This window comes from Apiospora marii, assembly GCF_038362585.1.
Source record: "Apiospora marii strain CBS 49790 chromosome Unknown utg000002l_segment0_segment0, whole genome shotgun sequence".
NCBI lineage: Eukaryota > Fungi > Ascomycota > Sordariomycetes > Amphisphaeriales > Apiosporaceae > Apiospora > Apiospora marii.
In genome coordinates, this window is record NW_027117373.1 from 262,610 (window position 1) to 281,939 (window position 19,330).

Sequence of the window (19,330 nt, forward strand, 5' to 3'; positions counted from 1 at the left end):
CTATTCCTGGAACAAGTTGCAGCTACCTACAACATACTACCCAGGCCCCCGGCAAGCAACGCCTAGGGGCAGTCTCCGTCTTCCGTAGGGCTCCAGTGATACATCGTCTCGATCCAGTTCCCAACGGCCGGCGCCGCCTGCCACTGCCGCGCGACCAGGCCCAGGGCTCCCAGCCCGTCCCAGCGCCGCGCGTCCCACATGACGTAGCCCCACCGCTGCACCGTCGGCGGCACGTTCTCCCCGTAGAGGTGGGAGTAGCGGCCGCTCCAGAGGCGAACCCACGCGATGGGCGGCGCCTCGGCGGCGGCGTCGTCGTCGTCATCCCCGAGGAAGGCGATCGGGTCCCGCCGGGCCTCGGCCTCGTCCCGCGGGTCGCGGTCGTCCTCCTCGTCCGGGTCGAGAAGCCTCAGCCCTCGTAGCGCGTACGGACACGACTGGCTGAGCACGAACGGCATGTAGGCGGGGGTGTAAGGGGCTTCGACGGCGGCGCGGGCGGGGGCGGGGGCGTGCTGCTTCTTTGACGGCTCCAGGAGCTCTTGGGCCGTGGAGCGGAGCTCCGCGGGGTCGGTCAGTTGCAACAGCCGCGCGGATGTTTGTAGGCCGAGAGCGATGGTATCCTGGAGAAATTCTGCTCTTCAATCCATCAGCATGAAGTGTTCTTTTCAGATGAGAAAGAAAATAGCATTCGGGGGGGGGGGGGTAGAGATGGCCGCGCACGTTTGAATGCGGGGTCTTTTGCCCCCTCGTACGTTTCCTTCCATTCGGGCCAGGGGGAGACATGCTCATACATGGACTGTGCCCCGTCTTGCCTGATCGTCTCAAAGATGGAGCTGTAAGCGTGCTTGAGGAAGACATTGATGCACCAGATGGCCTCGGACTCCCAAGGTTCAAACTTGTGGAAAAACAGGCTGAGGACCTCGGTGACATGGAAGGCAGAGTCGTTCCGGCCCTCTTTTTGGCCGAAAAGGTGGTAGAACGTCTCATGCCGGTAAATGGCGCGGTAGATCCGGACCTCCTCGCTTCTGCTTAGGTTCAGGTCGCTCTGGCCAATCTGTCCGGATGTTGCGTGTGATGGGCCCGCCGATGACGAGGCCGCCGCATCCGCGAGGTTGGCAAGAGCCCATCGGGCGTAGAGGTACGCCAGGGGCCGCGCGACGGAAATGTGAAATGCGGCCATCCGGTAGAGGGACTCGGAGGAGATGGAATCTATGTTCGGCGAGAGACCGGCACTATAAGAGGAGTGGAGAAAGGCGGTGATTGTTTCCCTGACGGCGATTGTGTCCCTGGTTTTGGGGGGACCGAGCGCATGAACCCGGGACATGGCTGTGGTGCAGGCATCATTGAAGAAACCGTCCATGTCGCGGGCTAGACAGGCACGAAGGAGACCATGGCGATCACAGCGGTACTGGGCATGCATCACGGGAGAGGCATGGACCAAGGAGCGCAGCGTGGCCAGGTCTGGGACGCTCCAGAGGAGAAGAGATCTCAGCTCGGCGGGTAAACCCTCCAACCGAGACATTTTCGGGGTCAGGTCGAAGCTCGATATCGATTTTACTCGGGAAATTGTGATTGTGCTTGCAGACCGTGATAAGAAGGTCTCAATACTCGCGGGATGAAGCGCTATGCCGCCGAGGATGTGTGTCATAGGTCTGCTGCGGTCGAATGACGCGGCTAGGGTGCAAGTGCTCTTACAGGGGATCTCTAGCCCCCGCGCGCTAGCCCCTTGCCCTTGGTGCCCAGAGACTCTACGGAGTTTACATTGGCCAACCACAGCTAAGTCCGTTAGTAAGCCACCTTCCCGGTCAGCTCTGAGCCACCAGAGATGTAATCAAACACATTTTCTGCAGCCCTCATACTGCTATTCGAACTTTGACGGTTTTATTCCCTTCTCAATAGACTATGGTCGGTGTCCCTTCGAGCAAGGGTTGCGCGCTGTGCTTAAAACGAAGCATCAAGGTCCGTCCAATTGCCCCCACATCCCTAGGCTAGGCGGGTCTCACACTTGCAATTCCTGCTGACATTGGCAACAGTGCGATGAGGCACGACCCAGCTGCTCGCAATGTCGGCGAGGTCTTCGGAAATGCCCCGGATATATCCGGGGCCTCAAGCTGAAGTTCATGGACGAAGGCCCAAAGTTGCGCCGGAGCGCAACCAGGGCGTCGGCGAGAGCTCGCGCTGCCAAGTCGGTACCGTCCGAGCCGCGGGGAGACCGCGACGCTCAACGCCATGACTCAGCAGGCCACAGAAACGACACTCTAATCGAATTAAAGTCCCTCAGCCTGGAGCGCCAGCAGCTGGTCTTCTCCTTCGTCTCCGCCATGTTCCCGCTCGGGGCGGCTTCCGCGCAGCGCTCGTTCCTCGGGAGCTGGCTCTGGCACATCCCGGCGCGCCTGGACGGGAGCCTGGCCCTGGACTACGCCGCCCTGTCCGTCGCCCTGGCCTACTTTGCGCGCATGTCCGGGGTCGCGCAGGTGCTGCGCCAGGCACAGGCGGCGTACACCTTGGCTTTGCGATACCTCGCCGCCGCCATTGCCGACAGCGCGGCGCGGGCGGGCTCTGACGTTTTGTGTGCGACCATGCTTTTAGGTCACTACGAGGTCAGTAATCACACCATCCTATTTATTATGTTAACTTGAGCTTCTGATACACTGCAACTAGTCTTTCGTCAATGTCGACACAGCTTGGATCCAACATGCCGGTGGTGCAGCACGCCTGTTGCAATTGCGGGGCGCTCGGCGATGCTACGAGTCGGCGCTGGATTACGCCATCTTTCTCGCATGCCGAGGTTCAATTGTGAGTTCCATTCAACTCAAATAACGATGATTTGCAATGTCTTTGACAATATTCACATGTTCAAGATCGCGGAATCCTTGGCGTCTGGCGAACCATGCTTTCTGGAAGCCGAAGAGTGGCAATCCATCCCTGACGGACTTATCGATTTCCCTCTGCTTCCCAAGACCCCTGAGCTATACCATGGAATTTTCGGCCTCTTTGCCCAAATTCCAGGCTTAGTGAAGAGGGCCAAGCGCATGACTGGCCACACCCTCGAAAGTGAGCGCCTGTCCATCTTATCAAGCGCCGAGAGAGTCCGTCGAGACCTGAACCAGTGGCATCGCCAGTACACATCTGGCGAGGAGCTCAGTCCGGTTCTCAGCCACTGTGACAACATGGATGCGTCTTTTGGTGATGATATGTTTCGGCCTGCCTTTGTCTCCAAGGACATAGCATCTGCGAGCGTGATCACAACCTCTTGCGCCTATCTCATTATCCTGAACGACGCCATCGACAAGCTGGCTTCTACTAATACTCTACGCGCCGGAGAAAGTCTTGAATTGGCTAGGAACATATGTCGGTCGGTAGACTTCTGCTCCAAGGCTGGCTACTGCGGGACCCAAGTCATGAGGTTCTCTCTACCGATTGCCCGCGGGGCACTACCGGATGGGTATCATGGCTGGATAGACAGCTGGATAAGCAAGTTTCAGAGTGCCCATGACGCATCGCGGATCCAACCGAGGGAGCTGAACTAAGAGAAGGTGCCAAAACTTCTACTTATAAATTCTGCGACTAAACCCAGCGGCATATTTGATCTTCTCAATAGCCTGTTACAGCCCTCGGCATGTATGCGGTCTCAAGCCTTGCTATTTCCTCTTCGGTCGGCACCGTCTTTGCTGCCAGGACCGCTTCGTCAATGCGCTCCTTGCTGTTCAGGCCAACGATGGGGTTGACCCCCTTGTGCAGACACCAGGCCGTGGCAACAACGGCCATCGGGAGATCCCTTTCCTTGGCTATCTGTTCCACCGTGTCAACGATGGCCTTCTCGACTTGGCTCTCCTGGTCGTAAAGACGGGGGAGCGCGGCGTCGTGCTGGGATCGTAGGGACGCGTCCTTGTCGAGGGCATTCCAGGGGCGGGCCAGGATGCCACGGGCGTTCGGCGACCACTGCATCAGAGTTGTAATGTCAGCGTCTGACGGCGGTCTAGCCTTATACAATGGAATCATCCTAGTCTCGCCGGGGCGGCGGGTCAAAAGGGACAACTTACGGGAATACATCCGACACCGCTGTCACGACAATAAGGGAGCATCTCCCGCTCCTCCTCGCGGTAGAGCAAGTTGTAGTAGTTCTGCATCGAGATGAACTGGTGCCAACCGTTCTTCTGGGCCACATTCTGAAGCGCTTGGAATTCCCATGCCGGCATCTGGAAGACCATCACGAAGCAATAAGACATCAGTCAGTCAAGCTTGCTCAACAAGACAATATTTGTGATTCCAGGAAAGGGGGACGTATAGACTTACCGAGCTGGCCCCGATATATCGCGCCCACCCCATCTCGACCACATCGTTGAGCGCCCGCATGATTTCCTCACGCGGCACGTCCGGGTCCATGCGCTGGATCTGGAAGACATCTATATAAGTGCCGCCCAGCCGATCCACGCTGGCCCGGGCCGCGTCGAGGATGTGCTTGCGCGAGAGGCCGGCCCGGTTGACGAGCCGGCCGTCGTTTTGCGTCGCCGCGTACACCGAGAGCTGCGGCTCGTGGGGCAGGCTCGTAGCGAAGCGGCACTTGGTCAGGAGGACGAGGGACTCGCGCGGGATCTGATAGGTCGCGATGGCTTTGCCGATGAGGGACTCGGAGAGGCCGTTGGAGTAGAGGTCGGACTGGGTACTCCGGTTAATAACAAGACGGTTGTGTAATTATCGATTTGGTTCGGGTGGGAGAATGGAAACTCACAGTATCCCACGTGTTGATCCCGACGCTGTAGGCATAGTGCAGCAAGGGGAGTGCCTCGTCTTCTTCGAGAACCCACTCTTGCCACGCTTTGCTGCCGAAGGACATGGCGCCCAGTATGATTTTGGACACTTTCAGACCAGACCTTCCGAGGCGGTTGTAGGACATGGCCGTTGGCGATGCTTTTGTGAGGAGATCACTGACGTATCCGTGCTGGGAGGACATATTGGAGACTGAATTGCAAGATACGGTTGGAGCAGCAAACTGTATAATTAACTGACGAGGGTTTCTGGCAGCTATGTATTCGTGCTTTGCAGATTTTTTGTCGATAATGTTACTGAGGTCATGGATCTCTTATATACATTTTCTTTTCATCTTCTTGGACTTCCCTCCCCGACCCTCTGCTTGCCACCATCCAGTATCACTCACAGTTTCGACAACCAGCAAGCGTAGAAGCTGCCCATTTGGCTCAATGTGGGCTTTGGGCACTTTCCATCCCGAGAGACCCCGGCTTATGCGACCTGGGTATAGGCGACTCTAAACCTAAACGGGCTGTAAGCTACGAATTTTAGCGCCTGTCATCCACGTGGATGCGTCTTTTTCGGGACCGCTTCTTGTGTTAGTAATCCACTTTGCCAGGTCGGGTGCCAAGCTACGAGAAATAGCGGCATGTTCTACAGAGGTTCGGTACATGTACCTTGAATCAGCTAGAGTGTACCCAACAAAGACTGTACCTTGGAGGCTTTGTAACTATACCCAGTCATTCGGTCCGGACCGCTAGGTAAATCAACAGGAGGCTGGCCGGTACAGCTAGTGACCGATGACTAGGCAGAGACTGGCAGTCAGCAGGAGTCTTTTTGCTTGACCATCACTTCAAATGCGGACTCTCGTAAGCCGTGATTATCATGCAGAGCGATAAATAACATGGCCGTCCCTGTCTTCCCATGGGATTCGTTATCAAACAGACACGGCACCTTCCACAGTATCTTCGTTGCTTTCTTAGCAGTCCTTGATCCCTTCCCCTTTCCATCATAATTCTTTTACGGGTAACCTCATCAGAAGATGGTGTCCCTCACAGACGGCCAGAAGGCCACCCTGAGCCCCGAAGCCGTCGACTACCTCACCAACATCCGCCACGTCCCCTTCGCCCAGACCCTCGCCCCCTTCATCGCCTCGCCCCGACGGGTCCCGGGGCTCCGCCGCGGCCTGGAGGAGAAGACGGCGCCCGGCGAGGCCGCGCTGATCGAGAAGCACGGCCTCGCCGTCGAGGAGGTGACCATCGCGGGCCTGCCGGTCACGGTCATCACCCCCGCGGCGACGGTGCGGCCCGGGAAGCAGGGCAAGCTGCTGTTCAACGTCTTCGGCGGCACCTCCATCATGGGCAGCCCGCGCGACCGCGGCGCCCTGACCATGGCGGCCGAGCTCGGGGTGCGCGTCTGCTCGCCCGACTACACCAAGGCGCCCGAGGCGAGGTACCCCGTCGCCCGCGACCAGTGTCTCGCTGTGTACCGCGAGCTGATTACCAAGGGTCTTCCTACCGCTTCTTCTTCTTCTTCGCCGAGCTCAGCCCCCGTGCCCGTCGACCCCGCCGACATGTACGCCATGGGCAGCTCCTCGGGCGCGCAGATCCTCGTCTCGATGCTGCTGGTGGCGCGGAGTCAGGGCCTGCCGCTCCCCACGGCGGGCCTGTACCTGTGCACGCCGGCGCTGGACCTCAGCGGCGCGGGCGACTCCATGGTATTCAACGCCCGGGACCGCGACATCATGCCCGTCAGCCTCCTCACCGCCATGGTGTCGCAGAACTACGCGCCGCTGCCAGGGGCAGAAGTGGATGGGAAAGCGTTCAGCGGCCCGACGGATCCGCTGTACTCGCCCCTATACGCCGACTATGGCACTCCCCAAAACGACGACGACGACCAAGGTGCTGCCGCGGCCCCTTGGTTCCCGCGCACCGTCATGACGGTGGGCACGCGCGACTTCGCGCTCAGCAACGGCGTGCGCTTCTACTGGAAGCTGCGGGAGGCGGGCGTCGAGGTGGAGCTGCTGGTCTCGGAGGGGATGTGGCACGGGTTCAATTGGGATCCCAAGGTGCCGGAGGCTCTGAAGGCGCGGGCTGCCGTGGTGGCATTTCTTGAGCGACAAATATCATAAGTGTGAAATAATGGCCTGCAATGCCTAGAACATATCATGTATGGAACCCACTTGTATTATAGTCAATCCGATTAACGCAAAGCCTCATGAGTATGTTCCTACTCTCATGTATCTTGTTTTGTGCGTAGGGTTTCCTAAGCCTCTATGCCAGTCTCCATCCGTTCTCGGACAATTCACTGGCACTTACGGTAACCGAAAACCCCTTGTAGTGACCTTCCGCGATGTAGTAGTGATAAAACCCCAAAACTACCCCATTGTCGTCCCAGATGACAGATCCGCAGGTGTCATCAGGGGGCTGGACATGCTCATCATTTCCCTCCACTTGATTGGTATAAAACCATTCGTAAGGCACATATTCAATTCTCTCTTCGGCGGGATGCTTTGACGGTTCTAACTTGATAGATCGCATCACGATGTTGCCCTCCATGTTGCCGGTGTAAGGACTGTTGAGATGGCAAATTGTATAGGGGCGAATGTCGTCCATGGATGCTAGGCGAGTGAAGCTGGGGGTGACACCAGCATCATTCTCGAAGGTCTGGTTGCTGAAATCGACGTCATTTCGGAGATCTACCAAGCTGATATCGGTAAATGGGATTTCCTGGGTGGCTTCACCGATAATCAGCGATCTATCGTCAGTCTGCCAAATCAGTCCGTCGTCGCCGATGCCATGAGTGGCCGCTGTCATGAGACGATATCCGCCTGGGTTCTTCACGAGAATTCCTGACGTGGTCGAATACTCGGCGGGATGACCGTGGTCTTTCAGGCCCATACTGCTGATCATCACCCCTGGTCTCATAACATCGTAGACAGTCTTGTCCACGACACCCTGGGCAGGGTTTGGCTCCGTCTGTCGCTTCGCTTGTCTATCCGCCCAGGAAGGCCGATGAAATTCGCTGTTGTGGAAGTATTTGACCACGCATTTGGCGATGACACCGGGCAGTCTTGTCCGTTTCTTCAAGTCGACGTGATCGGCTACAACGATCAGAATGTAATCCTCGCAAGTGAGAATGAATTCGACAACCTCAACGTCGGGTAGGTTCTGCTTGAACGCGGTGTGGACTTCAGTGGTCAATTTGCGAAGACCTCTGGTGGAGAGGCTAGCAACATCGTATCCTTCCTCAAACAGCCGGAGAGACAACAGTCCCGTGACTCCTCCTTTGAACAGAACTACACGTCCTGACTTGCCGTCGCTAACTGTGTACGGAAAGCCCCCAACAGATACCGGCCAGAGCCCTCGGGGCATACTCTCAACTTGGAAAAGCAGAGATCGGGGAACCCGGCCATACCCAACGTTGAACGTTTCCGGGAAAATACTGCGGAGCAGTGACTGGTACTCAGGCTTGGAGAGGTTGACCTCTCTCGGGTCGAAAGGTAGCAGGACATGGCGTGCGTTCCAGACCTCTGCCCCTTTTGGTTTCTGCTGTTCCTTGTCCTTGGCCGAGGGGTGAGCGTGCGTGTATGGGGTTGCGATCTTGGCACGACCCTGGGGGAAAAGCTGCTTTGGGGCAAAATAGGGCTGAGTCGGAATGACTGTACCCGGCGAGATATCCTTAGGTCCCTTGGCGGAATCAGTGAGGATCAGGAGCCGTTTGGACGACGATGATTCGGCGGAGGGGGTGATGCGGCGCTTGTTGGAGTTCGACGGCGACACTGTAGGCGTTACCGCGATACGAGCAACAGAAGGGCTTGCCATCGTGGTGATATTGGTGAATTATCACCTGGGAGATGTGGTCCAATGTTGCAGGACTTTTCGTTGAGGGGTCCGAAGGGTGGTTATTTAATATTTCCCTGGGGATTGGTGGTAGATGCAAATGACTAATTGCAAGTCACAAGCAATGCGTTGTTTTGACTGGTATTGAATGGCAATTGTATACTGTACCCCCCTTCTAAGTTTGTACCTAACCTGGGTCAAGTGCGACGTAAGGCGGATTATGCAAGGATTTAAATCTTTTTGTTTTCTTCTTCTCCTTTTCCTTTTCCTTTCTTTGGGCACTTGAGGCCCCTGCATTACCTAAGACTACCGGCGGCAGTGTGGCTATAGCGCACTGGCAGCATTACTCAGTTGTGGCGCAGTCCCGCGAAAATCCCTGTTCAACATTTTTCTAGCGGGCTCCCCCCAGCTGGCTAAATCCTAACGTCGGCAATTGGAAGGACAGGCTAACGAATTGACGATTCCACCTCTCAGCATCTCTCGTCTTTGTATAATAGGTTGTCTTGATATACTTCCTTTCTTTTCTTGACCTAATGTCCTCATTGTAATTGTCTGCCACCTTGGTTCTTTCTGGCTCGGGTTCCTTCGGTTGCTTAGTTCTTGCGGTGGTCCTGGCTGCGACCTTTTCGCAGCTGCAGGTCTGCGCGCGAACGCGTTGCGCAAACCGTGCTGTCAGCTCGCTAGCCACCTGTCAGGAGTCCATCAATGGGTCTTCATCCTCACACGCATTAGATGGCGCAATCGTCTAGCCTCTCCTTCACAGCAGGCCGCCGGCTCCTCGACCCCTCCATGCATGGCCTGGGACTTTTGAGGGATGTTGCCGGGCGGTGGTCGGCTGACCTGGATCTGACGCGGCTAGGTTCCCTCGTCGCCATCGCCGGCCTCGCCCCCGCACTCTGGCGTTTTCTCCGAAGCGCCTGGCACGAGACCTACGGCTGGATCCAGCAGTTCTTCCTCGCGACAGTGACTATCCCCGGGCGCGACCCGTTGAACCGCAATGTCATGGCCTGGGTCCTGGCGCATGTCATCGAGCCCCGGAGCATCCGCTCGGTTACGGCGCGCACTCGCACCCATGCCGCCGATACCGCCGACAGAGCGGCGCAGCTCAAGAAGACCAAGCGTGAGGTCCAGTACCTGCCGCACTTCGAGACGACGTGGTTCTGGCATGACGGGACGCTGTTCACCATCCGCCGGTCCCTCGACGTCTTCCACGCCGCCATGGGCGACCCGTCCTACGACGGCATTGGCGGTGAGGAGCTCACCATTGGCTGCATCGGACGGTCCACGAACCCGGCGAAGAGGCTCATTCAGACCTGCCGCGAATACGCCGACACGCAAGCGCAGTACTTCATCATCATTTACTCGCGGGATCGCTACGGCATGTCGTGGCAGCCCAAGTCGCGAAAGCCCATCCGTCGCTTGGACACGGTGCATTTCGACGACACCGTGAAACAGGAGCTCTTGGCCGACATCCGGAAGTACCTGGACCCCAAGACCAAGCGACGCTACCAGGGCCGCAGCATGCCCTATCGCCGCGGCTACCTCTTCTACGGACCCCCAGGTACTGGCAAGTCGTCTCTGTCCACTGCCCTGGCTGGCGAGTTCGGCCTCGACCTGTATGAGGTCAAGATGCCCAGCGTGGCGGCCGACCACGATCTTGAGCAGATGTTCCAGGAGATACCGCCCCAATGCATCGTCCTGCTTGAAGACATCGACGCCGTGTGGGCCGATCGCACCTCTACGTCAGCTTCCGGGTCGAATCCAGACTCTCACGCGCAAAACGGCGGTGGCAGATCGGGCTGTACCCTATCAGGTCTGCTCAATGTGCTCGATGGAGTTGGCTCTCAAGAAGGTCGCATCGTCGTCATGACCACCAACAAGCCCGAGCACCTCGACAGCGCGCTGGTGCGACCTGGGCGCGTCGACATGAAGGTTTTCCTCGGCAACATCAGCCAGCAGTCGGCGGAGCAGATGTTCGTCCGCATGTTCGCGCCCGATCTGCACGACAACTTGGCTCTGGCGTTGCTGCCCGCCTCGACCGGCTCGGCGTCCTCGTCCATGTCGGGAAGTGTTCTGGGCGATGGCTCGGATGCTGGCGGGTGCAGCACCCCCTTGCTCGTCGAGGAGATCCAACGACTTGCTGCCGACTTCGCCAAGCACATCCCCGACGACACCTTCACCCCGTCGCAGCTCCAGGGCTTCTTCCAGCTCTACCTCGATAGCGCGGTCGATGCAGCGGCTAATATCGCTCCTTGGGTGGAGAGGGAATTGGCGAGACGGTCGGCGGATGACAATATTGAAATTGTCAAGGACAAGAACACCACCCAATAGGCCAGAAGATGAACCCTTATGTAGGATAGAGATAGGGATTGTATATTAGGTCTGTATTCTTACTATGACGATGGGATCCATGGGGTTGGACACGCATCAACGGCGTTTATATATACTTTGCTTATGGGACAAATCAACATTGGGTAGCAAAACCGCGGCGCGTGCATGTGTGGAGATGCAGTATAATTCATTGTAATAAACAATCTCGCGCCATCTGCAACGAACATGATACTCATGCCCGTCGGATACAGGTGGGAGGGAATCATGACATTGATGGATTCGTTTGGTGAGCGGACAGCTGCTGGGTACGACCAAGCGGTTGGTCATGCCTATATTTTCGTTCAAGTTGATGAAGACGGGATTGCAAGAAAAGGCTTGCAGCCAGGTCGTTACTAAAATGGAAGTAGTGCTGACATGAACGGGGCTGGATGGAAAATATAGATGTCTCGCCCGGATGGATGCGCAGTTGCCTGGCACACCAGTGTCGCATTCAAATACATGTATATCTAATTATAATATAACCACTTCTTTCTTTACAACCTATTAATAAAATTACTTAAGCTCCTCATTTTATTATATATACTTTTAGTCATTTTAAGCGTATTCTGGTGGCGCTCTGGAATGTGTAGAGATGTGACCTATCCAATGAGCTTTTGGGTGTGTGCATTTGTTTCGACATGCGCGACCCGGCTTCGTTATCGCGGTCACATCGAACGCACTACCGATTAAACAGTCCAAAGCATGTGTAGATTAACCAGCCTACTTGTAAGAGAGTGACTACTTGAAGCTTACAAATGCCATGCAAGAGTTAGAGGAAGGTGAAGGAGCGTAGGGGATGAATCAACCTCTGCCCAGGCTTTGTCCAATCGTTGCCTGCCATCTGGTGTGCAGAAGACAGAAGCAGGCTGAGAACTTATGGCACCCTCAACTTATTAGGTGTTGATGCTATTGATCTCTTTCAGCAAACTACGTGTGCGGTGATATCATGTTCAAGCCACATCTTTACGCCATGTGATCATGTTCACCCGTATGCAACCAACCTCGTAAGATAAAACTGACAATGTTTCCGTGGAAATGGATGTTAGATGCACTTGTTTCAATAGTATTCCAATGCAATCTGTTGCGATGGCGTAGTCACCTCCAGGAAATTCTTTTCCAGTAAAGGCTAGCTCTATCGGCCTTTGAACGCGCAATCCGCGTGCTTGTCCTCCTCCCAGGCAAAGACTCCGATCAGATTGCGACAAGAGCTTTTCTGCTAGACTTGGATAATCTAGTAAAGGAACATTTCATGACCCTCTCGTACACCTGGGGCGATGCACACTTCGAGAAAGGCATCTTGGTGGACAATGAGAGGATTCCTATCACTGTCAATCTCCACAACGCCTTACAGCACATTCGTCAACTGCACGAACCTGTGACTATATGGGTGGATGCAGTCTGCATCAATCAAGAGGATCATGAGGAGCGCGTTTCGCAAGTCGCTTTCATGGATAAAGTGTATTCGAAGTGCGAAGGCGTCTATATATGGCTTGGGTGTGACGACCCCAGCTCAACACGGCCGCGGCGTGACCCATTCGCATTTGTCCGGCATTTCCGTGACGACAGGCACTACTTTGAGCTCCCGGGGTTTTATCGCGACAAAAAAGGCCATTGGGCCTTCAATGATGACGACGCAGACACTTGGACGGACATGGAGTTGATTTCGATGAGCCCTTGGTGGACGCGCGCATGGACGGTACAGGAGACCATGCTTCCCCCGGGGGGGGGGGGTGGTCATGTATGCGCACTGGACCGTCACTTGGGCGGACCTGGCTGCGTACTCCTTCAACCGCCGCGACCACTTGAACAACTTTCGAGAAGGGTGCTGCGCGCTGACGCACGAGCTTGTTGGTTCCCGACGTATGCTCGCACACAACGAGCTTTCGGGACACATCAGCCGCGTGGAACATCTGCGGCGAAGAACGGGATACATCCGAACCTTTGCCGATATCAGCCGTGCGTTTGGTGACCGACAGTGCAAAGATCCCAGGGACAAGATCTATTCCATCCTGTCGTTTGCGAATCCGAAGGGGGATATGCTGAGAATTCGGCCAGATTACCATCAGCCTGTTTCTCGCGTCTACCGAGACGCATTTTGCGTCATGCTCGAGGAATCGGGCATGAGTCCATTCTGCCTGATTGGCGAGGGCTTCAACAGCCAGAGCTCCCTGTGCCTACCATCGTGGGTGCGTGACTTCTCACGAGTCATGGAAACAACAGACGCACTTCGCCGCGCGTTTGAGTGTTATCCCCTATACAATGCAGGTGCAAGGCCGGGTAAGGTCCAAGTTATTGGCGACGCAGTGTTGCAGCTGCGTGGGACACAAGTGGCCGTGATCAAGGACAAAAGCCAAGTGGTGGGTAACCACGCCAGTTATTCCTTCGCGCCAGGCTTGGTGGCTGACTGGATCTCCCTATGCGAGCGAAACGGAAGGGCTGTTACCCTCGATACTTTGGACGAGGTCTTTTCGCGTGTGCTCTGTAGAGAGGTCATCGATGCCCGTGAGGCGGGCAAGGGAGCATGGCGGCTTCTCCACCATGATGGCCAGGACAGTGAGCTGCCCAGAAACGGTAGTGTTTGGAGAGGGTTCCTCGAGGGCGATCGCGAAGTCGTTTCGCGAATGTACCGGATTGGTGTGGCGACAGGAATCAATGGGCAGATCTTGTACATGACGGATGACGGGCGATTAGGTCTGGGTTACCCGCAACTTGACATAGGTGATGTTGTGTGGATCATAGAGGGATCGAATGTGCCGTTCATCCTTCGGAGGGTATCCGACTCAGATCATTATCGGTTGATTGGGGACACCTATCTCCAAGGTGTTATGCACGGGGAGTTCATGGGAGATAGTGTTGACACCACGACGATTTCGATCATATAATTGGTCAGTTGAATGTGGCACGTGTGTTCAAGTTGGTTGTCAAAGAGAAACTCTTTGACGAACTGAAGAGTATTACAATCAAACCACGAGGGAAGCTGGTGTGTATTTCACATGAATATCCACCCAAGCGTGCAGCCCTTTGACTGACATGGACTAATTAACTAACGATTTCTCCAGGATGCATCAAGCATCCTCTAGTAGTAGGTCAGTAGGAGTCTCAGCATCAACACCAAATTCAGATGCAGTGTTATCTAGAGTTAGTAAGGTTAGTAGGTAGGTTAGTAGGTTAGTAGGTCAGTAACTCGGCATCAAAGCTACGTACGTCTCAAGAATGAGTGTGTGCCAAATGCCATTGCCAACTTTGCGAAACGCATAGGTTCAGTCGGCTAAGCCTTGCCAGTCCTTCCATCTCCCATCCGCTTTTAGAAGGAACTCAGGAGTTTATCCAGCTCCGCCTCAAAATGTCTGTACTCAATGTCGAATGTGTTGGACTGCCTCGACTCTTGAGCTCTAGCTGAACCGACGGCAGCTCTTCTCCACGGTGGGACGGTGCTGGTGGGCGCTGAGTTAGCGTTAGTAGCAGTGTTGTCCGTGGGCAGTGTGAGAAGACGCCCAGCGTGACCCTGGCCCTCGTCGTCTCGGAACGTCCCGTTGGCTTTGGCGAGATCGCGAAGCTGCTGCTTCTTTCGCGCGTTGGTGTGCTCGGGCATGGTGGCGGCCTCGACGGCGTCCTGCACGAGCTTCTTGGCGCGATCGACCTTGTCCCTCGTGTCGGCCGTGATGAGGCAGTGAAGGGGCTCGTGCGAGTCGTCCACGATTCCTGCCTTGGTGACACGGTGATGGTTTGGGCGGCGGGCACGGCCTTCTTTGACCGAACCCTTGCCACGGATGACTATGTTGGCGCCCGATTGAGTGTTCATGTCCGCTAGGCTGCGGCCGCGGGGGCCCAGGAGTTGGCCGATGAAGTTCACCCAAGGGTATTCTTTGGTGGGGATGTAGACCTTGTCAGTAACATTGCTGGCTCGCATGGCGGGACGGGGAACGTAGCCCCGGGGTGGGCGATAGTTGGGTAGGCCGCGAATTGCACTATGGACCAGGCCGTGGTATTCGTCTTCAAGTGCGATCCGGTAGCGGCGTTGTCTCGTGTTGGTTCGTACACCGAAAGCGTCATACTCTGGGGGCGGCGACGGGCACCTGCGAAACTCGTTAGTTGGCAGGACAGTGTCGGTTAGTAGCTTTTGATGGAGCTCCTCGATACGCACAAGCATGGCATATGCCTCGACTTGCTCGCTCGTCATGGGGCCAGTGATGGCCGTCGTGAGATGTGGGAGTGTTGGGGTCGCCCCTTCCGATCCCCATCTCGTGGGTCTTCCATTTGGAGGCTTAGCCATGATGAGAATGCTGAGAGCTTGATTTTGTTTGTGTTGGTATTGTACTTGTCGACTTGGATAACCTCCTCAAGAGACGAGTGCCCGGTAAGGTGGGTAAAAAATGTGAAAATATTTGGAACAAGTCTTCTGATGGATCAATTGTTACACGAGTTGAATCTGAAGGTTGAACGTTTTTGTAAGCGAGCGCGGGTTAAAGAGAGAGAGAGAGAGAGAGAGAGAGAGGAAGGAAAGGCTTTTAATACCACGACCGGAAAAACATGTTGTTAATAAACTTCACGTCATCTTTGGTGCTCCAAATGTTATTTTCGGGACACGAGCCCTTCTGGTTCACTTGACTGGGTTATAATCTCCGGATACTGACCTCGCGTGTACTGACTACAGGAAAATACCCAGGTACAAAAGATATTCGTATATTTCTAATAATGCGGCTGTTGGTACGGCTGATTCAGGGGCTCCCAGCACCTCCTGAAAGAGGCATCACGTGCGCACAGTGCACGGATCACCGTCCCGTCTTGCGAAGGGAGATGGAGGTCCCCTGAGAGACGGCGACAGCTATCTCCTAATCCTTGAGCGCTGAAACCAGCTCAAACAGTGGAGACACGATCTGTTATATCTGATTGGAGGCATGGGCCAGGAGCCGACGTGTGCTGAGCATTTGGAGTAGAATCGCACGCCGTCTGATTGGATGCACCCTTCAAAAGAAAGAAGTCTCCACTGTCTGAGCTGTACTCAGCATTCAATGGGATACTTGTAGATGTCATAGTATGAATGTATTGGTGAATTCTCTGGTGGAAGGATGAATGCGGTAGAGCATGAGGCCGTGTTGAGGGTGTGGATAGTATCGCGGAACGAGATGTATGTCGAAAGGTTTTGCTGGTTGAGCTGTTGTTGGCAGAGCACCACTTGCCAAAGTGCGACTGCCGCTTTTAACTAGGCTTTGACACGAGCGAATAGTTGGTATGAGTTTAAACTGTTGTATACCGTGCTCTATGTTGCTCATATCTACCGATGCCAGGCCACCCAACGGTCGAGTTTACAACCTAGGGACACTGCTCTCTGGTAATGATCCCATCAGTTCCTTTCTGCCCAAAGGATTTGCTCTAACAACCGTTCCAAATTTGATATTATGGTATGCTTGGCCCTTGTGAGAGCTAATAATAATGAAACCAGCCCTGTCGCCAGCACTAGTTTGGCCCTCCGGGTCAGCCACTCTCAGCATCTTTGTACTAGTTAGTGTCATAAACAAGATCAGGTACTGCTGAAGGTGCCGCTGGGACCAAACAAACTTTGTGTAGAGTTTCGAAGCTTCCTCCAGGGGCTCATTAAGTTAGTTCGTAAGCGCAAGTGCTGCAGAGACCGGATCTGACTGCGGCAATGTCCCTTCCCGTTTATTCCACCTATTATTCCACATCTTTTGACAAGCAGTAACATCCCCTGCGTATGATGGAAGCATACACGGTGGCATATACAGCGGCGTAATCATTACCGTATAGGTTCATGGAACAGTCGGTAGCTATACGATCTGGGTCGTCCGCTATCTAGCTGATTCCGGCGGAATGAAAATCATGTTATACCAGCCTCTACAACGCGCCGTCGTTGATGGTTTCGCTCTGGGGCTGCTCTAGCTCCTTCGCCTCGCCGCCATGACAGCATCAAAATATTGCCAATCTAAATTTGGTTTGTGGCAGGGAAATGTCATTAATTTAGATTAGGATAGGAGTGTACTTCCTGCTCTGAGCCTTCGCGAAAGTCTCCTTTTAAAGGCCGGCCATCACCTAATCAATACGAAAACAACCATCAGAAAATGTCGCTTTCCACCACCTGCAGACTGTTTTGGACCGACTTACATGATAATGTCGTCTCGACCACGAACGAAACAGCCCAGTGCGACAGCACTTACACCCAGTGCCTGATCACCCCGAGATCCTCGTACGGACGCCTGCACGCTACGTGCGATTCCAAGACGCACTTCCCCGAAGAACAGGACCATTTCCGGCTCTCGTCGCGCTACAGCCAATACTTCTGCACCTGCAACGGCAGGACGGTGACGGTCCCGTCGGGAGTCACCTGCGGCTCCACGTGCTACTCGATGGATACCAAGTTCCCCGACTGCACGCTGGTGACGCTGTACGACAGCTCCGCGCAAGGCGGCTCAGAGTACTCCTACAAAAAGTCTTGCACGGCGTTCGACTGCGACACCACGGGCGTCAATTGCACCAACGTCGACGGCGGCGGACTTTTCTACAAATGCGACAACTACGAACACCCTTACCAAATCGCGTCCGACTCGAGCCACTCTTACGTATGCAATTGCCACGATGCGGCTACGGTCCCCGCCATCTACACGAGTACGGGCAAAGACGTCCAGTGCAATAGTTGCGGGACTGGCGGCGGCGGCGGCGGCGGCACTACCACCACAAATGTGGCGGCCAGAGTGGAGGGTACCCCGGCTGCAGCATCTACAACCAGCGCTATTGCTTCCAAATCTCAAGCACGGTCGAAATCCTCTTCTAGTTCAATGAACTTCGGCATTGTCACGGTGGTCATTCTTGTCACTAGGCGGTGGCTTCGATCATGATTTACAGAACGTCTTTTCCAGTTTGCAATGCAGCAAAACACGTTTGATTCAAGTAGTATAGTAAATAACTAGTCTCTCACCCCATCCTTTCCACGTTGCGAAGGGCGAGGGGCAATCAGCCCTTGCCTGCAGCTCCAAGGTGATAATGAGCTGCATCCCCGGTCAACAGAACTCTCGCCAGAGCGGATGTCTGAGTTGGCAGCGGGTCTCCGTAGAATAAAGTGTAATCAAAGATCTGGTCCCTGGGAGTGACAGGAGTAACGAGGCCTGCCCCCCTGTCTTCTCAAACCATACTCGACAGATTGCATAGCCGCTTCGGCGGCGAGGGTCTGACAGTCCGGGCACGAAGTGTCGGCCTTTGAAGTTCACACCGTCAGCGCAGATGACGGCGTGGGCGGCCCAGTGTGGACCGGTGTTGGTGGCGGGCTCCAGCCGTATCTTCCGTCTCGAAGTACTCCTTGATATGAGTCAGTCCGGCGTAGGTATCCGCTATACCGCCAGGGACCAATCAAATGAACACCGTTTTAGGCCCGTCTTTCAGGGGTTCGTAGCCCCACCTGCACATGGCAATATTGGTGAATGTTCTGGGCCGAGCGGTTATAAATGCGGCACTGAGCCATCTTCGTCTTACTAAACGATTGAGTATCTTTCACTTCCGACTCCTCGCCTCTTCTAGTTTTAACAGTTTTGGCATCGTTCGAGACAGACACCATGGAATCATCCGTGGACTCCATCATTGCCACCTCTTTCCACTGCTTCCCCCGTCTCCCCTCCGAGCTGCGCCGCATCGTCTGGGGCCTAGCCGTCTTCCCTCGCACCATTACCTGCGCCGCCGGGCCGAGAGCACCGGTGCCCGGAGATGACAACTGCTATGAGGAAGACCCCTGGGAAGGCTGGCACTGGACCATGTATTGCTATGGTACCTTGCCGCCCCCGCCGCTGCTACAGGCCTGTTCCGAGTCAAGATCAGTAGCCATCTCCGACGGTCTCTATAGGGCCCAGCTCTGGCCGGCCTGGGTGCGGATACCCCAGAGCCCCCGATACACCTGGGTCAACTACGAGTTCGACACCATCCAGCTGCCCAGCTATCTGTTGCCCTTCTTGGGTCTAGAGGATAAGGTACAGATCCGCAGCGCCACCATCGACGGAGGAGACCACTGGAAGGCCCTTGACTTTTTCACACATTTTCACTTTGAAAAGGACATGATCTATATGCAGTCTCTCCGGGAGCTGCGGATCCTGACTGGGGACCATGTCGGAGCGTGGGGGGACGCCTTTCGTAGCCTCCAATCACGTTTGGAAGAGCGGTTCGGGGGGAAGCCGGGCTGGGCTGCCCCGAAGATCACCATCGTTCATAAAATCACCGGAGGACAGGCCGACGAGAGCAACATAGACGAGAAGCATGGTGACTTTGTTCTACACCACTGCGGGCCATTTGGTACTCCGAGAACCATTCTGGCGCCATGGAATTGAAAAGAAGACCTCGAAATCCGTCGTACACACCTAGATGAGCATTGTAGC

At 55.2% G+C, this 19,330-nt stretch overlaps 10 protein-coding genes across 10 annotated transcripts; 6 read left to right on the forward strand and 4 right to left on the reverse strand.

The window, feature by feature from the left end:
- Positions 1 to 62: 62 nt before the first annotated feature.
- On the reverse strand, positions 63 to 1,519 carry PG985_001775 (uncharacterized protein; the record flags this gene model as incomplete). Its single annotated transcript, XM_066821544.1, has 2 exons — positions 63 to 633; positions 750 to 1,519. The coding sequence occupies 2 exons, from the start codon at positions 1,517 to 1,519 to the stop codon at positions 63 to 65; spliced, it is 1,341 nt and encodes a 446-aa protein (XP_066688976.1).
- Positions 1,520 to 1,899: 380 nt separating this feature from the next.
- On the forward strand, positions 1,900 to 3,527 carry PG985_001776 (uncharacterized protein; the record flags this gene model as incomplete). The annotated part of the gene is made up of 4 exons (XM_066821545.1): positions 1,900 to 1,956; positions 2,031 to 2,597; positions 2,659 to 2,793; positions 2,859 to 3,527. 4 exons carry the CDS (start codon positions 1,900 to 1,902, stop codon positions 3,525 to 3,527), a joined length of 1,428 nt encoding a protein of 475 aa, XP_066688977.1.
- Positions 3,528 to 3,591: 64 nt separating this feature from the next.
- Positions 3,592 to 4,951, reverse strand: PG985_001777 (aryl-alcohol dehydrogenase; the record flags this gene model as incomplete). The annotated part of the gene is made up of 4 exons (XM_066821546.1): positions 3,592 to 3,939; positions 4,041 to 4,196; positions 4,294 to 4,656; positions 4,730 to 4,951. 4 exons carry the CDS (start codon positions 4,949 to 4,951, stop codon positions 3,592 to 3,594), a joined length of 1,089 nt encoding a protein of 362 aa, XP_066688978.1.
- An 837-nt stretch (positions 4,952 to 5,788) lies between these two features.
- Positions 5,789 to 6,877, forward strand: PG985_001778 (uncharacterized protein; the record flags this gene model as incomplete). The annotated part of the gene is made up of 1 exon (XM_066821547.1): positions 5,789 to 6,877. One exon carries the CDS (start codon positions 5,789 to 5,791, stop codon positions 6,875 to 6,877), a length of 1,089 nt encoding a protein of 362 aa, XP_066688979.1.
- Positions 6,878 to 7,019: 142 nt separating this feature from the next.
- Positions 7,020 to 8,570, reverse strand: PG985_001779 (uncharacterized protein; the record flags this gene model as incomplete). The annotated part of the gene is made up of 1 exon (XM_066821548.1): positions 7,020 to 8,570. The coding sequence occupies one exon, from the start codon at positions 8,568 to 8,570 to the stop codon at positions 7,020 to 7,022; it is 1,551 nt and encodes a 516-aa protein (XP_066688980.1).
- A 750-nt stretch (positions 8,571 to 9,320) lies between these two features.
- Positions 9,321 to 10,919, forward strand: PG985_001780 (uncharacterized protein; the record flags this gene model as incomplete). Its single annotated transcript, XM_066821549.1, has 1 exon — positions 9,321 to 10,919. The coding sequence occupies one exon, from the start codon at positions 9,321 to 9,323 to the stop codon at positions 10,917 to 10,919; it is 1,599 nt and encodes a 532-aa protein (XP_066688981.1).
- A 1,171-nt stretch (positions 10,920 to 12,090) lies between these two features.
- PG985_001781 (uncharacterized protein) lies at positions 12,091 to 13,840 on the forward strand (the record flags this gene model as incomplete). Its single annotated transcript, XM_066821550.1, has 2 exons — positions 12,091 to 12,635; positions 12,661 to 13,840. Coding segments are annotated over 2 exons (1,725 nt in total), but the record flags the coding sequence as incomplete, so codon positions are not given.
- A 422-nt stretch (positions 13,841 to 14,262) lies between these two features.
- PG985_001782 (branchpoint-bridging protein) lies at positions 14,263 to 15,231 on the reverse strand (the record flags this gene model as incomplete). The annotated part of the gene is made up of 1 exon (XM_066821551.1): positions 14,263 to 15,231. The coding sequence occupies one exon, from the start codon at positions 15,229 to 15,231 to the stop codon at positions 14,263 to 14,265; it is 969 nt and encodes a 322-aa protein (XP_066688983.1).
- Positions 15,232 to 17,035: 1,804 nt separating this feature from the next.
- Positions 17,036 to 17,809, forward strand: PG985_001783 (uncharacterized protein; the record flags this gene model as incomplete). Its single annotated transcript, XM_066821552.1, has 1 exon — positions 17,036 to 17,809. The coding sequence occupies one exon, from the start codon at positions 17,036 to 17,038 to the stop codon at positions 17,807 to 17,809; it is 774 nt and encodes a 257-aa protein (XP_066688984.1).
- A 711-nt stretch (positions 17,810 to 18,520) lies between these two features.
- Positions 18,521 to 19,282, forward strand: PG985_001784 (uncharacterized protein; the record flags this gene model as incomplete). Its single annotated transcript, XM_066821553.1, has 1 exon — positions 18,521 to 19,282. One exon carries the CDS (start codon positions 18,521 to 18,523, stop codon positions 19,280 to 19,282), a length of 762 nt encoding a protein of 253 aa, XP_066688985.1.
- Positions 19,283 to 19,330: the final 48 nt, after the last annotated feature.